This window comes from Tachypleus tridentatus, chromosome 3, assembly GCF_004210375.1.
Source record: "Tachypleus tridentatus isolate NWPU-2018 chromosome 3, ASM421037v1, whole genome shotgun sequence".
Lineage (NCBI taxonomy): Eukaryota > Metazoa > Arthropoda > Merostomata > Xiphosura > Limulidae > Tachypleus > Tachypleus tridentatus.
In genome coordinates this window covers 17,109,070-17,131,166 of record NC_134827.1, presented here as the reverse complement: position 1 = coordinate 17,131,166, position 22,097 = coordinate 17,109,070, and the positions used below count along the sequence as shown (strand labels likewise).

General features: G+C 32.8%; 2 protein-coding genes across 4 annotated transcripts in view; one reads left to right on the top strand and one right to left on the bottom strand.

The window, feature by feature from the left end:
• The window catches only part of l(1)G0289 (plexin domain containing lethal (1) G0289), a 44,838-nt gene extending 32,348 nt beyond the window's left edge, over positions 1-12,490 (top strand). The window contains exons 7-14 of the mRNA XM_076493173.1: positions 3,930-3,994; positions 4,744-4,834; positions 6,750-6,845; positions 7,350-7,492; positions 8,478-8,580; positions 9,559-9,777; positions 10,996-11,147; positions 11,391-12,490. Coding sequence (XP_076349288.1) covers positions 3,930-3,994; positions 4,744-4,834; positions 6,750-6,845; positions 7,350-7,492; positions 8,478-8,580; positions 9,559-9,777; positions 10,996-11,147; positions 11,391-11,456 — 935 coding nt within the window. The 3' untranslated portion in view covers positions 11,457-12,490. The remainder of the gene's footprint in view (positions 1-3,929; positions 3,995-4,743; positions 4,835-6,749; positions 6,846-7,349; positions 7,493-8,477; positions 8,581-9,558; positions 9,778-10,995; positions 11,148-11,390) is intronic.
• A 110-nt stretch (positions 12,491-12,600) lies between these two features.
• The window catches only part of Vps50 (vacuolar protein sorting 50), a 65,764-nt gene continuing 56,267 nt past the window's right edge, over positions 12,601-22,097 (bottom strand). For all 3 annotated transcript variants that reach the window (XM_076493169.1, XM_076493171.1, XM_076493172.1), the window contains one exon: positions 12,601-13,591. In XM_076493169.1, coding sequence (XP_076349284.1) covers positions 13,478-13,591 — 114 coding nt within the window. In that variant the 3' untranslated portion in view covers positions 12,601-13,477. The remainder of the gene's footprint in view (positions 13,592-22,097) is intronic.

Here is a 22,097-nt window from a genome sequence, read left to right as displayed (position 1 = left end):
TTGTGCTATAGAGCATATGCTCCTGAATCACAATCTATCTCTTTTCAGTAGTAGCTCTTACACATGTTTTCATGCACCCAGTCAGTCTTTTACTGATATAGATCTTTCTATCTGCTCCCCTTTGCTTTTCACTTGCTTTTCTTGGGAGGTTGACATCAATCTATGGGGTAGTGATCATTTTCCTATCATATTAAGAGAGATTGGCCATGGTCAGTGCCACCTGATCAGTGTGCCTCAGTGGAAGTTGGATCAGGCCAACTGGCCCTCTTTTACTGCTCTCTCAGAACTTGATCCCACCATCTTATGTAAATCATCAATAGATGATTGTGTAGCAGCAGTAACTAACTGTATTGGCCAAGTAGCTACTCAGTGCTTCCCCAATATCTCAACATCTTTTCCATAGCATCCTCACCCTTGGTGGAATTCTGCTTGTTCTATAACATGAAAAGCTCAGAAATGTGCTTGGGATAAATTTCAGAGATATCCCACGTTTACAAACTGCAATGCATTTCAGCGAGCCCGTGCACAGGCTCTGCGAGTTAGACATCAAAGCCAGAAGGAATCTTGGATTAAATATACCTCCATCATTTCTTCAAACACAAGTTCAAAAGTCATATGGGACAAGATCTGGAAGATGAGTGGACAGTATACTTCTGTCTCCCTCTCTTTCTTAATGTTTAATGGCCATGAAGTTGCTGATGCTCAGAGCATTACCAATACTTTTGGTGAATGTTTCTCTCATGTATCTAGCTCTTCACACTCATTCCCTTCCTTCTTAGCTTTTAAAACACTAGTTGAACTTCTGCTTCTTTCCTTTTTAACTGATCATCCCTATGACTACAATCGCCATCTTACACTGTTGGAACTCAAACTTGCGCTTCATTGGTCTGGCAATACATCAGTTGGACCTGATGATATACATTATGAGATGCTATGCCACCTTTCTCCTACCTCTTACTATTCTCCTAGCTGTTTTTAACTGGGTATGGCAGGAGAATGTCTTTCCTGATGCTTGGCACAAAGCTATTGTACTCCCTATTCTTAAACCTGGGAAGGATCTAAAGATTCCTTCGAATTACTGCCCCATTGCTTTGACGAGTTGTCTCAGTAAGGCCATAGAGAGGATGATTAATGCTCGTCTTCTTTGGTTCCTTGAATCATACAACCTTCTCTCACCCACTCATTGTGGTTTCCAAAGACAACACTCCATGATAGATAACTTAATTCGTCTTGAAACATCAGTTAGAGAAGCCTTTTTGAAGCGACAACAGCTTGTTTCTATTTTTGTTGCCCGCCACTAGTACAGCAGTAAGTCTTCAGATTTACAATGCTAAAATTAGAGGTTCGATCCCCCTCGGTGGGCTCAGCAAATAGCCTATGTGGTTTTGCTATAAGAAAAAACAAAAACTATTTTTTTTGATTTAGAGAAAGCTTATGATACAACATGGAGATATGGCATCTTGCGAGGTCTTCACTCGCACGGATTGTGTGGTAATTTGCCACTTTTTATTAAACATTTTTAAATGAACCACTGATTCCAGGTCCATATGGGTTCAACACTTTCCCATTTTTTTTCCACAGGAAATTGGAGTCCCTCAGAGCTGTGTTCTGAGTGTCACACTTTTCATTATAAAGATTAATGCCATCAGTGAATAGCTACCCCCTACAGTTGCAAATGGTCTTTTTGTTGATGACTTTCACATCTCGTCAGTCATCAAACATGAGGTTTATTGAGCAGCAGCTATAAACTGCAATCAATCATATACTTAAGTGGACCACAACAAGTGGTTTTCAACTTTCTCTTTCTGAAACTGTTTGTGTACATTTCTGCCCCCAACAGGGTGTTCATCCAGATCCAGAACTTCGTATTGATGATGTTGTACTTCCTGTCATCCCTGAGGCAAAGTTCTTTGGTCAAATATTTGACTGTAAATTAAACTTTATTTTCCATATCAAGCAACTTCATATCAAATGTATAAGAGCACTGAACACCCTCCATGTCCTCTCTTCCACCTCTTGGGGAGAGGAGTGATATTCTATGCTTAAGCATAGAGCATTTATCGTGCCCTTCTCTGATCCAAACGTGACTATGGGTCTATGGTTTATGGTTCTGCCAGAACCTCAGCACTGAAAATGCTGGATCTTATCCACCATCAGGTACTTCAGCTTTGCACTGGGGCCTTTGTACTTCTCCAGTCCAAAGTTTGTATGTGTAGTCTCATGAATCCACTCTGTATATTTACTATTTGCTACTGTCTCTTATGTATGCTTCCAAACTTTGTTCTTTACCACAGCATCCTATTTGGGGTTGTGTGTCTTCCATTCTCAGTGGGCCACACTTTTCTATAATAGAAAATCTGCCATCGTTCCTTTTAGCCTTCGTATTCGGGCACGATCAGAAAAATTGGATATATCTTTGAATAGCATAGCAGTATCAACAGTTATGTCTCTTTCACCATGGTTTATTACTATCCCCAACTGTGACTTTGAGTCATCTGAGGAATGTTGGTACTCCCAATTGGAAATATCACTTTTTATTTGCTGAACATCTTTTAAACAATCCATCCATTCCCATATATATGGATGGTTCAAAATCAGGTAACTCTTTAGGTTCTGTTATGGTTTGTTACAGTTCGGTTGTAGCACACAGAATCCCATCTACAGTTTGTGTGTTCACTGCCAAATTGTATGCCATTTCTCTTGCTCTGAATCATATTGAAACTATGTAATATATGAACTGTACGATCTATACTAATTCACTCAGCTGTCTATTGGCCCTAACATCATTCTATGTTAGTTACCGTCCTATTCTTATCAATATCCAAAACAAACTGGCCCATCTCTCTCTATCATCTATGTCTGTCCAGTGTTTTTGGATACTGGGTCATGTTGGTATTCATGGGAATGAGCTAGCTGACAGAGCGGCAAAGTCCATCTGCTCTGGCTCTATCACCACCATCCCTGTTCCATACATGGACTATGGTTCAATTATCAAAACCCGACTATACACCAGTTAGCAGTTGACCTGGAGTGAACAATGAAATAATAAACTTATTCAAACCAAGCCTTCTTTAGTTCTTTGTCCATCTTGTTTCTGTAAAGATCAAAGGGGGGAAGTTGTTTTAGCTAGGCTACAAGTTGCTTACAGTTTTGTAACTCACCACTTCCTTTTACCTGGTACTGATGTACCAATATGTGGTGTGTGTGGTGCTCGGGCCACAATCATGCATATTTTATTATCATGCCCTCATTTAACCAAGAACACCGCCATTTTAAACATATTTTTAAGGTAGGTTTCCCCTTGACATTAGCCAATGTCATAGGTGATACTGGCTGCCTCATACATGTTTTTACATTTTTAAGAGCCATTGGTCTTTTTAACTTAATTTAAGTTTTTTATTAGATAATACACTGCTTTAGCATGATTTCCTTTACATGTTGTAATTTTATTTTGACCTGAACCCAGGACTGGAAAGGCCAACTTCAGGTGACTGACAGCAAGTTTGAACTTAATGCTTCAGTCTTCCTGGCAGGTCTTAATTTTACATAATTTATGTATTTTTACATCCATTTCCATATGCCATTACAGTGTACTACATCTTGTTTGGCACAGATATCCTAGCAGCTTTGTGCCAATAAACATGAAATACCTACCTACTCATTACATTTAGGATTACATATGAATTATGAACCCTGTGTATTTGAAATGGATGTTTTAACTCAGTATAGGAATGTGTTTCTCATACCTATGGGGAACATCTAGTGAGATTATTAGTTATCAATTACATAACTTCAGCTTATGAAATAAGATAAGTTATTATAAGTACCTGAGAAAATGTAAAAAGATTTTGAAGGTTTTATAAAAATTTGCATTTGGTATGATTAAAAGAAGACTCATCAGAAAATTAAACATTTTTGTTTTTCCTCAGTTGACACCTTTACTTTCCAAGTATCGTTATTTGACAATGGAAATATTGCCTTTGTGTACAAAAAGGTAAGTTAGTATATTTTTTAATGTTATTTATAAAAGTCCAAAATAAACTTGCATATTTTACAGCTAAATTTGAGGTATTCAAAGCCTCTATAATGTAACAAAAATGTATGTCAATGAAAGTGAATTTCTAATAGAAGTAGCAAAGTCAAGGTTTTTTTTCAATTTAATTTTTGAAATAGTCATTAGAGTACTTGACTTTTTCAATGAAATATTTAATTTAATATTGTGATGACTGACTTCCCTTTGGTTAAGCATCTGTTATTAGACTTCTCACATCCCCTTATTTGGTTAATCTTTTTTCTTTTTTTTTTTCATGAGGTATTTTTCAAAATTCTCAAGTAACAAATTTACATTATTATTATCTCTCTCAATCCTGAAAGAAATTTTGCTAAATATTTTGGTTTATTTTAAGTGTCAAATATATATAAATGCTTGCTGTGTTTGTGAGCAAATAACGTTTGTTGCACAGAACAAATGTGGTCAGATGAGGTGGTGTACACATTCTCAATAAGTATATAATTTTGATTAAATAATAGTTCTTCGATTGAAACTTGCACACTTTTAATTAAAGCTTGTCATTCTACTGATATATGTTGTGTAATGTGCAGTTTTTTAATGTTATTTCTAATCTTTGAAATGTGGTAGTCGTACTGCCTGAACTTAATTTTTTTTTAATAAACTGATTCTCAGTATCAAACTTTATTTAGTGAAAAATTGTTAATCTGCTCTTTTGTATCTTGCTTGTGTAGATGCCTGTTCCAGTAACAGAGATTAAGGATGAAGATCACCCTGTGAAAATAGGCTTGTCTGATGCTTACATATATGACAGAAAAATATTTTGTATGTGTTTTGTTCTCTATTTATTGTTAACCTCTGAATATTTTACTTCTATGATATTACAGACTTTTGCTTCTGTATTATTAGTATTTAATTATTCAGTTATAAGTGAATGTTCACAGACGCACTTCTTAGCTTCTGGAAGTACTGAGTTTTGACACATCTAGTGGGAATGGCCCTGTATAAATGTTAAAGGAATTCTTATGAGGTCAGTATGAAAGTCCTGCAGGGTGTTTAAAGTTTATTATACCTGTAAAAAATCAAACAAAAATGGGTATGATAGATTTCTTTGTCCTTATTTATTACATGAATCTTAATTTATTTATTGCTTAATTAAAATTGAGGGTGAAACATATTTATCTTTGGAAAATAAGTTAAAGTTTAAAAATTAAAACCATTTGTATAGTTTGGTAGTTATGTGATAAATTTAGAAACGTGGAAATTGGTAAATGTTTTTAATAGCATATAATATTTGTTGGTAAAATAAAGAAGGTTGCTGGAATACTTTATATGTTGGATAAAAAGTACATGCTGTGTTGCCCCTAATTAACTGTAAAAGGGGGGGAGCACCCATTAGAGGCTAATTGGGTCATATGATAATACCTGTATCAAAAACAAATATATCTGTAATAAGTCGTTGCAAGCATAGTTTATTTATTTTTAACTTTACCATAAATATCGGTGCTCATTGTTGCAGTTAATGTGGTGATCATTGTTTATAAGTATCAAAACATCTTGTGAAGAGTTCCTGCTGTGTACTGGGTGTCCTCCTTTGATTGGTATTACCAAAACATCTTTTAAGTTTGCTGCTATAGCAAAAAAGGCAGGAAAATCAGGGGTGTGCATAACATTTATCAATTATCAGTATTGATTGCTGATATTTGTGACTGGGAAGGGGTAATTGGGAACAGTACGATAAAAGGTCTTGTACACTTAGGTTGAATGATATACAAGTGCAAACAGAAATACTGTATTACAGAACGTAAACAAATTAGTAACATAGAGGACTAAAGTTCAGTTATCTCCCACTGATTTATTCCAGTTATGAATGTTGTTAAGGTAATCTGTTTTTTTTTGTTAAAACTCTTTAGTAATAATTTAACCGAATGATTAATTTTGTTTGCAGTTTAATTAGTTTTCATGTCACAATCTTAGTTTAAGAAGATATTGCTCCAACCATGTAATTGTTTTCTTCTTCAAAACAATTTATATAAAAAAAACTAACTAAAACAAAAACTACCTTTAAACAGTGTTGAATTTTATTTCTGTAATTATTAGTTTTCTAATAACATTTATGTAGATTTTATGTTATGAATGTTTAATTAAATGAATATTGAGTGTGCTATTTCTTAAGAACAAGATTTAGAGAATGTTTACAGTGCATCTGGTTTATTATATGTAATTTTAAGTTGCTATACTATAACCTGTTCAGTGCTGTCGACGAGATAACTGGTCTGAGTCGATTGGTAACGCAGTGCCATGGACGAATTAATTCGTTCTCATTACTACCTAACGTCAACGCTAGATGTCAGCACCATACATGCATTTGACCTACTTGCAAATTGTTTCACTTTCGACCCAAAATGCCGTCACGAAAAAAAGTTACAAAATGAAGAAGCATTAGAGTTGTATTTTGAACTTGGTTTGGAGTTGCCGTAGCAGCTGAAATACCTTGCAGTCAACAGTTTAAAAGACTTGTTAGTAAAAATTGGAAGAATGTATCATTTTATTCAAATATATCATTTTGTTGTGAAAAATAGTCATGCATCCCTATTTAAACCATAAGTAACTGTTGACAATCTATCTGCATAACCAAGAGATAAAATATACATATATATATATTACATATTTTAAACTTACAGGAAAACCATGAATTTCTAGCAGAATAGAAAGATTTTTAATAATACATTGTTTGTAGTTATTCGCAGAAAGACGATTTATGAATACCATAGAATTGACATGAAGAGGGAAGAAATTGGAAATTGGACAGCTTTGTATTTTACAGCCTTACCAAGTAAGTATTGTTTGAAAAAGAAGGGTTTGTGTTTTTATAGGAAAAATCCCTTGTGTGTGATATTTATTTTCCTTTAATATATTGTGATAATTTGAAAGTATTCACTTAAGTTTGTTTTTGTTTTAAAAGGTTTTATTAATGTTGGCAGTTATATGTTTGTAGACTAATACCTTGAAATCTTCATTCAGTTTTATACAACAAAAAATGGGGTTTATTTATAATAATCTCAAAATCAAAACATAAAACTATTTTGTTATGATTACTGATGTTTGTGAAGTTATTAATTAAATTCTTTCATATTTTTTTCATTTTGTAAGCAGATTTGTTGAAACTTTTTAAAAATTTCTGTTTTCAAGGAAGGAAAAACTTTTGAGTTGGTGCTTAAAATTTATTAAATAAGTTACAGATTGTTTTTTTCTGTGTGACGAACATCTGTTGTTCATTGTTGATATTAATTATTACTAAATTGTGGATAGAGATGCTTGAAATTGGATTTTTCTTCAGCTTGTCTCAGTTTCAAAGATTGTGATTCATGTGTCTCTGCAAACATCAATTTCAACTGTTCATGGTGTGAAGCTATCAAAAGATGTTCAGATGGTATAGATAGGTACCGTCAAGAATGGATGTCTCAAGGGTGTGGAATGCAAGTAAGTGAAGTTGAGTTCATACAGTTTCGTAACACAATCTTTTGTTGTTTTGTCAGATTGGTGTTCTATTTTCAGTATAAATACAGAAATTACAGCAGAGGTTTTTAGAATTATAAATGAAGTAATTGTGTTTCAGTATATATTAATTTGTACTGTTGACAAGGTAGTTTTTGAGACTTATATTGGTCTAGTACTTATTTTCAGTACCTCAGGTAGGTTGTGTTTCAGATTTCAGTTGAACTTTTGATCTAATCCTTACAACTTGAGATTGATTGAATTTTTTTATGAACCAGCTGGTTCAGCTACTTACAAGAAACAATAATTTTATTTGTTCAGTAGTTTAAGAAGCATCATATTCATACATACCTAAAACCTTACATATATAATTCACTTTATACACAATAGACACACTGATTAGTAAATGAATCAGTATTATAGTAAAATTGGTTGCTTTTAAATGTAACAGTGATTGTATAACAATGTACTTCTAATGAAACACCTCAATTAAAAAAAAAAGTTACTTTAAATGAAAGCTTTCCAGTACAGTATTGTTTGAAATAGCCCAAAATAAGAGACTTATCCAAATACATTGTGTTAAAATATATGTGTTCAGACACCTTGTGATAAAGTGCAATTTTATGGTTACTTATAAGAAATATTTTAGCCACTAATTTATCGTTGTTTTTTACATACAAGGTATTTCTTATATAAGAAAGAGAATTGAACATTTAATGGAAATGGTGTATGGTAACAAAAACCAAAGTTTTAAGGCATAAATGTAATATTTGATCTTAAGCAAATAAATACAATTTTTTTATATTGTTATATGCCAGAAAAATATCTATATGTTGTGTGTATAGGAGAATGAGAAAGTTAATTAAATATATTTATGTATTTGAGATATTGATAGTTATATTTTAAACTTCAAACAGTACAGATTTTTGTTTCATATTTCTAATAGTTAAAACTGAGATTATTATTTTAGGCTAACAAGGAGTGTCCGGAAGTAACAACTGCTGTTCCTCTCAAACCATCTCAATCAACTTTGGTAACAACAACAGAAGAAATTACTCCAGATAATTCTACTGGTTATTATTACATTAATGTTTCTCTACCAGATATTACTGATTGAAAAAACAATTTGATGTACAATTAATTATATTATCTGGAATTCATTCAAATTTTATTGGTTTTACATGATAAACCTTGTTTTGTTCACAGTGTTTCACCAGGTGTAACTGCATCATCAGGTGAGATGCAAGAACTCAGCCTCAGAAAATAAAAAGTTTTACTATGTACAACCAATAAAGACTTGTGTGAATTATATAAAATATTTTTTTCTAGCATTTAATTTTTGTAATTGTTTCATCTTCAATGTGACAAAAAATTTCATGATTTATTACAAATAGTTATTTATTGCAAGTCTTTTTTTAAGTGCAATATCACACATTTAAGATATAAAAGCAGAAATTGCAGTTGCTTGTGTAAACTAATAAGTAGTCAAATGATTATAATTGTGAGGTTTTATTTACTTTGGATCATATAGTTTCATGATAATGCTTTATATCATAGAGAAATATGGTTAATTTCAGTTGCAAAATAAGATGTTTCTTTGTAAGTGATTCTCTAAATATAGTGCTGTGCTCATGCACTAGTGTCATCTGAAGTACTTACTAGAAAAAAAAGAAACCAGCATCAGTGAATGCAGAAGACTTTTAAGTACATTTTGACAAATTGAACATTTCTTTTGTGATTATCATGGTTGACAATAGTTGTCTAAAACACCAGATATATAAATCATCAAAGTTAATCCTAAAACTTTGGCTTCATGACAAGCCTTTGTTAAAAAAGGTTGTTGTTTTACAAGCTCTAGTTGTATTTTTTACATGTAATTAATTCCTGGTGTCTGTCATTATCCCAAAGTGGAGTATTGGGTAATTACTAGCAACTCTTGAGTTGTGGGCCAAGTAACAAGTACATGGAATATCAAAGACCCATTAACTCTACAACCTCTTTCCTTCAGACAGGTACTTCAAGTTTCTTTCTTTTTGCTTACTGTTTGACAGGTAAGGTTATTCCTTTTTCGTCATCTGCCTTTACCACCACCACTGCTGCTGCTACTGTCACCACTGAAGCAAAGTCATCAGCTCACTCTGTTATAACCACTATGGCGACTAAACCTACCATCACTACAACAACCACAGAAGAATCATCTCTATCAATATTAACCCTACCTCTTACAACTATAACTACTGAGAAATCTCAACCAACTCAAAGTGCTCTGGGTAAGTTGGTCTTACACTTTCAAAAGTTCTGCAGGAAAATGTATTAGTTGAAGAAAAAGTTACTAAACCAACAGCAAAAAGTTCAACTTTTATTCAGTTTTTAATTAATCAAAGTGCAAGGCGAAGTTGTGCATGTCAGGCATAGCTGTATTTCTACAGATGAACTTTTACATTATCAGACATAGCTGCACTTTTATGTGCAACGTCAGATGTTAGACATGTTTTCTTAACTGATCTTGCAGAACGTTAGTTTATTATTAAATCATTAACATGTTACAACCAATTTTACAGTCACCTTAAGAGTTTTCCCTATAAATCTTACCATTGTGATGTTTATACTGTCAGGTATGCTTTTCTTAATGGTTGCGATAATGTTAAATAGTATAATGGATTATGTCTGTCATTTGTAGTACCATAGGGCAATAGGGCATAACTTTGCAATACAGATGTCAAATACTTGAGCATACAGACAAATGAATATTACAGTACCTTTCATTATTGTTCTAAGCTTCAGAACTTATAATGTAAGTTTAAAACACAGGAGAGAAGTAAAAGTAATATATATATTTTCTCTACACTAGAATTATCTATAAATTATTTTTATTATATTGTGTAAGATTACACAAGTAATACAGAGCAAAATTCAAGAAGGAATAACTGATGGGTCCCATGATACTTAGATTAAGAAAAATGCATTGCAAGAATTATGTTGTATACATCGTTTCATGTGTGAGAACCTATTAAGCATGATATTGCCAACATATGTATAAGTGTTGGTTTCAATATGGAATGAAGTTTAAAAGAAGCTAGGCCATACTCTTATAGTTGAGTTCCACAGTAATGAAAGTCAAATTAATTTTAAAAAAACTTTGGATAAAATTAACTGTAATTATTAGTTAGATAGGGCTGTTTAATTAATTGTTACATTGCAATCAAAATATAACTAATTCCTTGTTTTCCTGCAATTTTTAGAGCTGTTCTATTATGTTTGAATTTTCAATATTTTGTATTAATGCATGTGCTCGTAATGATCTTGATAAATCATTTATATGTGTGTGTAAATAAATTTTTGAGTTTCATGTGTAAAATTATACATACACGTATCTACTAGAACAATTTAAGTTGCAAGTTGTTAGGTTTTGCCATTACAAAGGATCTCTTTCAAGTGATAGAAATTCTATACATATTGATGTGATAATGGTTTGTGTATAATTTTAGTAACAGAGGAGAAATCATCACATAGTTCATCATTTGGTGCTGGTGGAGTTGTCGCTGTTCTACTGATCCTTGCCATTGTTCTTGGTGTTGGTATTTGGATAGGTTATGCTTATAAAAACCCACAAACTGCATCTGGACAGTTACTGATCAAAGTGAGCACTTGTCATTCTTCAAAACCCATTTGTGATGATAAAAAGTAAAACAAATGAAAGTTAAATTCAGAAGTTTTCGTAAAATAATGAAAGAAACCTGTATGTTGAAGTTAATCAAAATTTCAAGTTATGAATTTAACAATATTTTACTGAGTGAAATTTCAAATATAATGCTTTACACCTTATATCGATAATTTAGTTTAATTTTTTTTAAAAATAAAACCTTTCGTTTTTACCCTTTAGTATCGTCCAAGCCAATGGCGTTGGGGTGGAGAGGCAAGATATACGGCTGCATCAATCCACATGTGACAGTGTAATTATTATGAAAATCATAAAACTATAGTGAAAATACAGCTGTTTTTAATTTTGTGTTGAAATATGCTTGTTTATCTAGAAGAATTCTGTAAAGTTCTCTGTTTAAAATTTTATATTTTTAAACAATTAAAAAAAGTCCTCCAGGAATATTTCTTTAATTCTGTTTGTGTAGGTTAACTTTGTGTATAGTTATAAACTGTTCATATCTATAATGGTGCCTTCGTGAAAAGAACACAACTAATTTTATGTGCAGATGTACAACTGTGATGTATATTTTTGTACATTTACATAGTGCATATTACAGGCAATGAAAGATCTGCATGGGGAGGGGGGGACACTTTTCTTAGTATTTTTTATACCAAGTGTGAATGACATTCTAGTTTAATAAAATATTTTATACGTTATACGTGTAAGTAGTTTCAGTTACAAATTTGAAAAGGAATGGAGATTTATTTTGAACTATTTTTATTTTTCTGTTTTTAAATTGTGTGTTAATATTGGTTGTTTTTTGGTTTTTTTTCATATGCGAAATAATTATTACACACTATTTGGATCTGCTTGCCCTCTGCATTTTGTGTGTATTTTTAGTTACACATGCACAAGTGTGAAAGAAAAATTGCTGGAGTTCTTTGTGTTAGATGAAAACCCATCTTATTTCTACCACCTCTGTTGATCAATTACTTTAAAAACTCTGAAATTAGAAAAACTGTACAATGTTTTTTTTAACTATTTAAAAAATAGTCAACTGATGCGACAACTTAGAAGCTGCTCTATAACTTATAAATGTTTTGGAGTTTTTGTTTTCTTGTTTCTAAGATTAAATGTACAAAAACTTGTAATATGTGCATTGGTGCATTTTTATATAGAAAATGTTTATTTAAATCAAATAAATATCAGATACTTTTCATAAGTTTTTCTAAAGATTATAGAATTTGCTGAAAGCTTAAAATGTGGGACATATGCAAGTTTTCAGTTTGTTGCTTAAATATTGTATTTCTTTATCTGGAAATAAAATCATTTAACTCCAACATTGTTTCTACACTTGTTCAAACTACTAACAGTATACAGATTATATAAGAAGTAAAAATGCCTCCTCTGAAGAGTTTGATTATATCAGGGACAACATGAGGCATGGTCATAAGATAGATTAATTGTATCAATATTTATTGTTTTTGAAAACAGTGTCTGATACAAATAAATTTCCTCAGGTAGTGGTTTTAAAGTAATCTCCTGGAAACCAATTTCAGTGTCTTGGTGCAAGCCCAATTTAGCAGCAGGTGGTGTTAAAATAGAGAACCCCTAACCAGTCTTTTGTAATAACTCTTCCAACTGCACTTATCACATATCCTCTCCATGTATTAATTGAAACACTTAGTCATTTTTGTATGTTAAAAGTTTTAACATACACATATCTTTAATTGTACCATGTTGGATTTCCAAGAAAAAGGGTAGAACATATAGAATTAATACTTGCTTTGTTTGTTTTTTCAAATAAAGAAACCATCAGTTTTTGTATGTTAATTTTATTTGCTCTACACTTAAAATTGGACCATGTTTCTGTGTTAGGACCACAACTTAACATTGATTCTCCTGATATAAAACCCACAAGAACAGCAGCAGTAATATACCCTTATCTTTCACTTTTGGAACCAAGATCTGAATGATTTTATATTTAATAATCTACAACTATTCAGTTAAAAAACAACAACAAAACAGCCTAATTAAAGGCTTGAGGTTTTGTATGATAACCTGGTAAGTCTTTACGAGAGAGAACACAAAGCCTGACAAAATCTATGTTCCTTGGATCAGTAAAAGAGATCAACTTTTGGAATGATATTTTTCTTTCTTTTAACTTGTGCCAAGATGTACATTTTATAAACAGTACATACACATTAGTGTTAATTAATTCTTTGTGTGATGACAACTGAGGTACCTTCTATACATTCACCTCAAGTGATGTATTTGACTAAATATATTAACAATATTTACATTTTCTATGTTACGTTAACATAATTTTATCTTCTTATCTTGTCTCCTTCTTCAATTAAACTAATTAGTTTTTGCCGGCCTTTCTTGTTGAGCTGAGTGACACAACTGACTAGTCCAATAAGCTGTTTTTGAGTGTACTCCTAAAAGAAAAAGTTAGTTGTCACTGAACTAGCAACAAAATAAACTTGTACCTGAAATACTGTAAGATATTTTAATCTTAAAAAACTTTGCAAAAACAAAAAATGAAATGGTTAAAACATACAAAGAAACTTTAAAAATGCAGTACCTAATAACCCTTATACATTAAGAAAATCGTTAAGTAAAACTATATAAAATAAAAAAAAAAAACTTTTAACCAAGTAACACGTACGTACACACACTGATACATAATAAACAATGTAACTATCTGGTTACAAGTGGGTGAAAGTGTGCATGTCACAATATTTTAATAAACTTAAACAATTCTTACCAACATATACATAAAAATGTAGTTTATAATTAAGTGTTTATATTATTGAAGTTTTAGTTTCAAAAGGAAATGTTTAAATAAGTTCTCATTTCAGTCTGGAACTCTCAGTCACATGACTTGTAGAAATTTCATTTTTTTCCCTTTTAAGGAATTCAAATTGTTCAACCATTTAGATGTAAACACACAATACAGATACTGAAAGGTCAGAATGTAAAAGTTCAACCTCCTATTACTTTACAGATATCACTATATTAATTCAATTCATACTGACATGCCTCTCCCATATCCAATTCTTGTAAAAATGTCTAGTCTCTCTTTACATTGTTAATGGACATATTTTTAACCAAAATGTAAATCTTAAGATTGTTTTATTTTAGTGGTAAAAGTCAATATTCTGTCATGAGAGCTTGATTTGTTTGATTAAAGGCACTTTTCTGATAAGTAATGAAATTTATTTATACATTAAAAAGCCAGACCAATTATAGTAATTTTGGGATATTAAAGTCTAGTGTGTGATTTATTTTCAATAACCTAAAATATATATTTAAAAGATACCTGAAACATTTTTCACAACCAACATCTTGTATCCCAGTACAAAAGATTTCAAGGTTAAAATGCAAAATTTCTTTGTTTTATGTAACAAAATGTAAAAATTAAAAACTTAATGGGTTACATAAAAAAACATCTTTATCACTAAGGGATATATATATATATATATATAGGATGGCCTTCTTTCTAATGATGGAATTCAATACCTTGTTCACCTTAACTTGCACTATGTTCCAACCCAGTGATTAATTGAAGGCTATAAAGATTATGCTTTGCCTGAGTAGTAAAAAATATAATAAGTAATTTACATCAAATTCTGTAGTCCTCAGAATAGTAGTATTACACATTAAAGATGGAAGACCTAGACAACAAATGTCACAATTTGCATACTAGGAGACGCTTGTGAAATTTTAATATATTTTTTTTTATAAAATTAAGAAATTAAAAATGATAAATTATTAAAATTTGGTTAATTAGCTGCATTTTGATGCCAAGCTTATTCATATACACTGATAATAAAGTTGTTTAATGAAAACTGTAAGAAGTTGTGATGTGCACTTTGACCTACCAAATGCAAAATAATATATATCTATTCCTAGCATGAAAAAAAATCACCTTTTACTCCAGTGGTGCACAAAGTGTGGTCTGCAACAAGTTGCCGAGTGGCCCACAATATCCAACGGGAAAGTCAAACATAGAGTTTGTGCCTGCGCGAAGATTAAGGAGATTAAGAGCTATAGAAGAATATGCATTATATTAGATACTGGATGGTTCCATATTTGTGTTGAGCAATAAAGAAAATTTAATAAGCAAATCTCGTTAATGCATAGGCATTTAATCATTGGCGCAATGATGTAATATTTCCGTAATTACGAAATCTCACGCATTCCTATTGTTCTTCGAGATTTACTTACGAGCCCTATTTTGATATTATTTCATAACAAAAATGGCAGCTAATCGTAAAAGAAAAGTTGACAACGAAAACTGGCAGTTTCCTGATGATTGGACTGTGCAATACTGTTTTGTTCAACAATAGAAGAATGTGATTTGTCTGCTGTGTCATTCGACAGTAGCAGTGGCGAAGGTATCCAATATAAGGCGTCATTATGAGTCGAAGCATAAAGATTTCCACAATGTTGTTGGTGATGAATGAACAACTCGAATTGAATCTCTGCGGCAGTTGCTGAATCACCAGCAGAACGTTTTCTCAAAGCAGTCAGCAGATTTAGGTGTAGCATGTGAGGTCAGTTACGATATTTCGTTGATGTTGGCCATTCACTAATGGTGATTTTGTCAAGCAATGTATGATTACTGCATTGGAAAAGTCATGTCCGGAAGCAGTTCGGAAAATACAGATGGTGGCTTTGAATCACATGACAGTTCAACGAAGAATTTCACCTCTCAGCAGACATAACAAGGCAGCAGACAAGTCAACTGACATTAGTTCAACAGCACAGCTACTAGTTTTTGTTCGTGGTGTGTCATCATCGTTTGATATCACAGACAAACTAATCGGCATGGGTTCCATGAAGAGTCAGACAACTGGATCTGCTCTATTCGAGGAGATAGTACGACTGTGTAGTAGTGTTTCATTGGATTTCACGAAACTGGTAAGTGTGACAACTGATGGAGCACCAGCCATGACTGGAGAAAGAAGCAGGCTGGTAGCACTGTTGATGAAGCATCAAGGAAAGTAGAAAAGACAGTTGGTGAAGTTGCACTGTATTATTCACCAACAGAACCTGTGCAGTAAAGAACTTGGTTTTCAGGCACTGATGGCATTAGTGATGAAACACATTAATTTAATCAAATCATGAGTGCTCAATCACCGTCAGTTTAGAAGTCTTCTTGAAGAAATTGATTCAGACTATGGTGACCTTATGTATCACTGTGAAGTACGCTGGTTGAGTCGAGGGAAGATGTTTAGAAGATTCTGGGAGTTGATTGATGAGGTGATAGAATTCCTCAGAAGCAAGAAGAAAGACACAGAAGTGATTTCCATGACTGATCCAGCAATGGCAAGCTGATTTGACCTTTCTTGTCAACATGACACAACATTTGAATGATCTGAATTTGAAGTTGCAAAAATCAGCTTGTCTGTCAGCTTGCAAATCACGTCTCAGCTTTCAGGACAAAGTTGCAGTTGTTCTGGTAGCAAGCAGCATCAGGCAACTTTGTGCACTTTCCCACTTTTCAGTCACAGCTACAGAAGAATCAGGACATTGACACACAAGTTTATGTTGGGAAACTAGATACCTTGATTCAATCCTTCAACTCATGGTTTCATGACTTTGACCAATGCAGATTGTTGATGAAACTTTTTGCTGATCCGTTCAGTGTGTCAGTGGATGACTTGTCAGTAGAATATCAGCTCGAACTTACTGATCTCCAGGCATATGATGAACTGCATGCTATTTACTGAGAAAACAGTTTGCTTGACTTCTACAAAATGTTGCCTGATACATTTGCTAATCTGAAACAGAACGCTACTTGTCCACACCAGCATGTTTGGCAGCACGTATTGCTGCGAACAGGCTTTCTCGCATGTGAAATTGAACAAAAACAACACTTGCAATCAGCTGACTGATGACCATCTAGATGGAAGCAGTCTTGTGTCTTTCAATGTCAAACATCAAGCTGGACATTTCTAAGCTTGTAGATAACATGCAGCACCATCCATCACACTGACTTTGTGACAGTTGACGTATCATAACATTTCTTAGAATAATGTGCAAACTCTTTGATGTAATCGTTATTTGTGTGTTCTTAAATGTGATGTCCATCTTGTGTGAAAGAATTGTGGGACGATTTTAATCTTCACTTTTTTGTGGCCCCCAACGGTTATGAGAAGTCTGTTTGTGGCCCCTGACTCAAAAAGTTTGTGCACCACTGTTTTATTCAGACTGACTCAGTAAGCTTCATGAATTCAGACATGTCTAAGATAATATTTTGAGCTCAGGCTGCTCGTAGCTGATGGACCTTTTCCTTCAATTCAGAATGTGGCATTCAATGCCACTGCATATAGAGAGAAAAACGTGGTGTATGTCTGAGCATTTACCTGTCTTTTGCTTGAAAAACTGTTCATGAAGGTGAAGCTCAACATTTACTCTTGAAATATATTAAATTGTTTGGATGTAATTGCACTATCATTCACACCTCAAAATGAAGACTTACTTTATATTTCTGTTGAGTGGCTCTCAGAAAGACTGAATTGCTCAAAAATTACATTTCGTGGTAGGTGATATAAGTAGCTCAGATCTTTGGCTCTGAATTAAACCAAGAGGGCAACACAATTAATCTTTTATAAAGTCCATGAAATAATTTAAACTGATAGGTTAACTTAAACTTTTCCTATCACTGGGGACAGGTACTTTTGCTTGTTGGTTATGGAACACTCTGGCCTCTGTCCACTTAGTAGCCATCTTCTGGCACTGTTTATTGAGAAGCTACATTTGAATGATTGTCAAAACTATGGTGAAGATGGTAGTTCAATTTCTGCCTGTTTTTGAGGTAGTTCTTTGGGCCTATTGGCAAGGTAGCTACTCCGTTTACCACATTCTATACTCAGTTGATCCTGTAGTGCAATGATTCTCCCAGTGTTCAAGTGCAGCTATTGATGTAGAGTTATTCTTATTCACTGCTGTGATGGTCACAGTTGAGGGTGGTTGTGGTACAGGTAGACTGACACCTTGTTTCTGGCTTCCAATCATCTAGCCAACACTTGAGAAAACTTTAACTCTTGAGAATTCCTCTTAGGATTTAAAATGTAATAGTTCTGCTGGAGGTGGTCACACATCTGATAATATTGCCACCTTGTTATCAGACAGGGCACTATAGCAATGGCTCCTGATGCATACATCTGCCTTTTTTTTTCTTTTTGTTATGGTGGCTGTTGAAAGTGGTAGTTGGTCCATAATTATGCATTCTACACTCTGCATGAAGGTATGGATTGGGTATTCCATTGATTGCTTCATTATTTTGTCTAATAAAGGCTAGCCTAACCTCTAGAGATTTCAATACCAATGTAACCATCACCTCAGTAAGGTCCCAAGATATCTGATGCATCAAACAGTAATGCATTTTTATTTATGGGCTTTACCAAGTGGAAGGTCAAATCAGCTCCAGGCATTTTTAGCTCAGTGGTGAAAGTCGAGTTTGTCACCAAATAGAAAGTCCTGATCACTGAAGTGGTTCTCCATATCAAGATCATTTGAAAATGGCTCACAATATCTGGAAACCAAAACCTGCTAGTTAAATGTAGTCTAAACAGCCTAATGAGCCCAGAGCTTAAATATTAAAGGTCAGGGCTGAATATTTAATGTTGATAAAATTTAATTGACCAAAAGATTAGCCAGGTGTGTTAGTTGAAACCTCTAGCTAAGTTTCTGATCCTTTTTAAAAACTATCTTTAGAGACTGAGTAATACCTGAAATATCTTAATAAATTAACACTTCTATGGGATTATGAGTGTTTATGCAATAATAGACTACAGAACTTCTCAGTGTACAGGTTCATAGCAGTTCTTTACTTCACCAGTATCTATTTCGCCATGCTGCAATCTATTGTAATTCCTTTGACAATGTACAGCATGCTTACTATTGAACCATGTCCTACACATGTAGGTTGACTCAAGTCAGGTAACATTAACCTATGTATTTCACCATTAGTATTCATCAAAACTCATATTGTCTTTTTTTTTAGGGACCTTTTTTCAGTTACAAGCAACTTTAATATTTACAAAACAACATTCACCAGTTGGATACTATTTGCCACTTCACCCTAAATACACTTACACCCTTGTGCAAATTAAATGAAACAAGATGGAAAACTACAATTTTTTCAATTTTTTGCACTTTATTTCTGATAATCGAAAAATTAGTTGCAAATTAATACAGAAGATCATTAATCTGCTTTGGCATCAAGTCTATGAGCTGACTGCAATCTTTACTAATTTTTGGATTGTGGTACCACACCTCAATTATGGCCTCAATTAGCTTATCTTTAGTAGTACAGTCTTTTTTCCGAAGTCTTTCTTTACAAATTGCCCAAAGATTTTCAATAGGATTTAAGTCTGAAGAGTTTCCAGGCCAGTCCAGCACCTTTATTCGTGTTGTAGTCATAAAATTCTTCACAAGTTTCGATATGTGGCACAGAGCCAGATCTTGTTGAAAAATGCCAGATCCATCTGAAAATCTCTTTTTCAATTCTGGAATGACTCTTCTTTGCAAAACTTTGATGTACTGTGGTCCTCGCATCATACCTTCTACGATATGTAAGGCTTAGACGCCATAGTAACTGAAACAGCCCCAAAACATCTTTTTCAAGGGATGTTTTACGAACTGATTGATGTGAGATTCTAGAAGTTTCTCACCTGGAGATCTGCAAACATGCAGACTTCTCTGACCCTGTATGAAGAAATGAGTCTCATCACTGAATAACACCTTCCTCCATTGTTCTTGCATCCAGTTCTTCTACTTCAGACCCTATTGATACTATTTTTTCTTCATTGAGTTGATCAGACGTTGTTTTTGACTGGTCTCGAACGACATAATATTCCTCAAAATTTTGTCATATATCCCAAAAATAGATCGACTGTACTGCAAAACACAGCTAATGATGCCGTCTGTGTGAAAAATGACTATCAAAAGAAATCAGTGGGTCCAGTAAGCCTACACCAGCTGCCATGCTGAAAGTATTGTAAAATGACCATTTGTTTTAATTAATTTGCACAAGGGTGTATAAGATTCATTTTCATATATTTTAATCCTTTCACAACAGGTTTGTATAAACACATGAGACTGTCTGTGGAAGTATACATGTGAAATAATACATATAGTAACTCTGATCTTTCTTAATGTATTCTCATAAAAATTCATAAGATCTTGTTAAATATTACACTATTTTGTACACAAAAAATAAGGTGATTTTAATTAAGTCTTTCTAGTAAAAATATATTATTTATCTATTGTAGTTATTTGCACTCAGACACTGAATAGTTTCAGTGCAAGGTAATTCTAAGTATGAAAACCCCACTGTTCTTAAAGTTTTCAAATTCTTTTTCTGCAACTACTAAGTGAATGCAAAACATTTTTTAATGCAAACATTTATATTATTTTTCATTTTCTCTACTATATCACTTAAAGTATGTACTACCCTCAACATACAGTGTAATGAAATGTTTAAAATCAAGAAATATAAAAAATGTAAATAATTTTTAAATTTTTCATAGAAACATTATGAAGGACCTTCTTTTGGATATATTCATAGTTTCAGATCTTTAACATTTCCATATCTAGTTAATTTCTAATGTTTCCTTTTCTTTTTCTGTCCTTTACCATTTATTATTCATCTTTAAAATGTCAAAGGTGTCCTCAGGGCATGTTACGATATCTTTGGCAAAATATCCTTGCACTCACATACAACCTTAATCCTCAAGAACTGAAGCAAAGTTTGAGTTATACTAAAGTAATTTTAGATATTTTTAACATGCGTTTTAAAACATATATGATATGTAACTAAAATATACAAGAAAAACCTAAATGCAATTTCATTGTCCATCTAACTCGTACATATTTAGGTAAGAAACAAACATAAATGTCACTGGGGGCAAAGCAGCAATTACTACCGGCAGTTACACAAAAGTTATAACAAACATTTTGTGCCAATTTTAAATTAACCACTTGTAGATTACAGTGTAAATCAAGCTCTTTCTCTTGGTTATAACTATGTACATGTGGCTTGGCAGTTTCAAGTCTAAATACACATGTAGGTGTGGCATCCATCAGAGGTTGGTAAAACTGAACTTAGCAAAAGAACTTTGAAATATACAGGTAAGCAATGTAGTAAATGTAGTTCTTGTCTATACTTACAAGTACTAGTTGTGTGATTCAAGTTAGGGAATATGAAAGTTCAGATTTGTGGACACTCTTGCATCACATGAGAACAAAATTGAAGTTTAAGTATTCTTTTGAAATGAAGGAATTAGAGCTTAGCTAACACAAAACCTCATGTTATAACATACATTATAATGTTAATTTCACTGATACACATTGACAATAAAGTTGTTTAATTAAAGTCTGAATGTAATTCAGTGCCTTGCATAGAAAGGAATTTAAATGGGTAGCCACTGTGACAGGGTTTAGCTGTTTCTTAATAACATTATGAAAATGTTTTTTTTTAATAATTTTAGTCTCAAAGACTAAATATTCAGCCACAGTTCTGCACAAAATATGGCATATTAATGATTATAAGGGACACATTATAAAACAGTTGATATGTTTAGCATTTTGCTTCAGTATTTTTACTGCTAAGGGAAAGTAGCTTTAAACAATCATATGAGATTTTTTTTTAATTCTGTGCAACAGAAAAAAGAACACAGTTGTGTTTATTTTCTGGGAAATCATATTAAAGTAATCAATATTTGAAGTCATTTTTTTTATAAAATCAACTATTTTTCATAACACAGTAATTAATCTAAACTTAAGAACAAAGACCATTCCAAATACAAAAATAACATTGATTACATGAAATTACTAGTTAATAATAACAAAGTTTGATATTGTGTATCAACTAATTATGCCACTGAGCTACTTAACAATGAAGTCTAAACTTAGACTGAACTAAAGAAA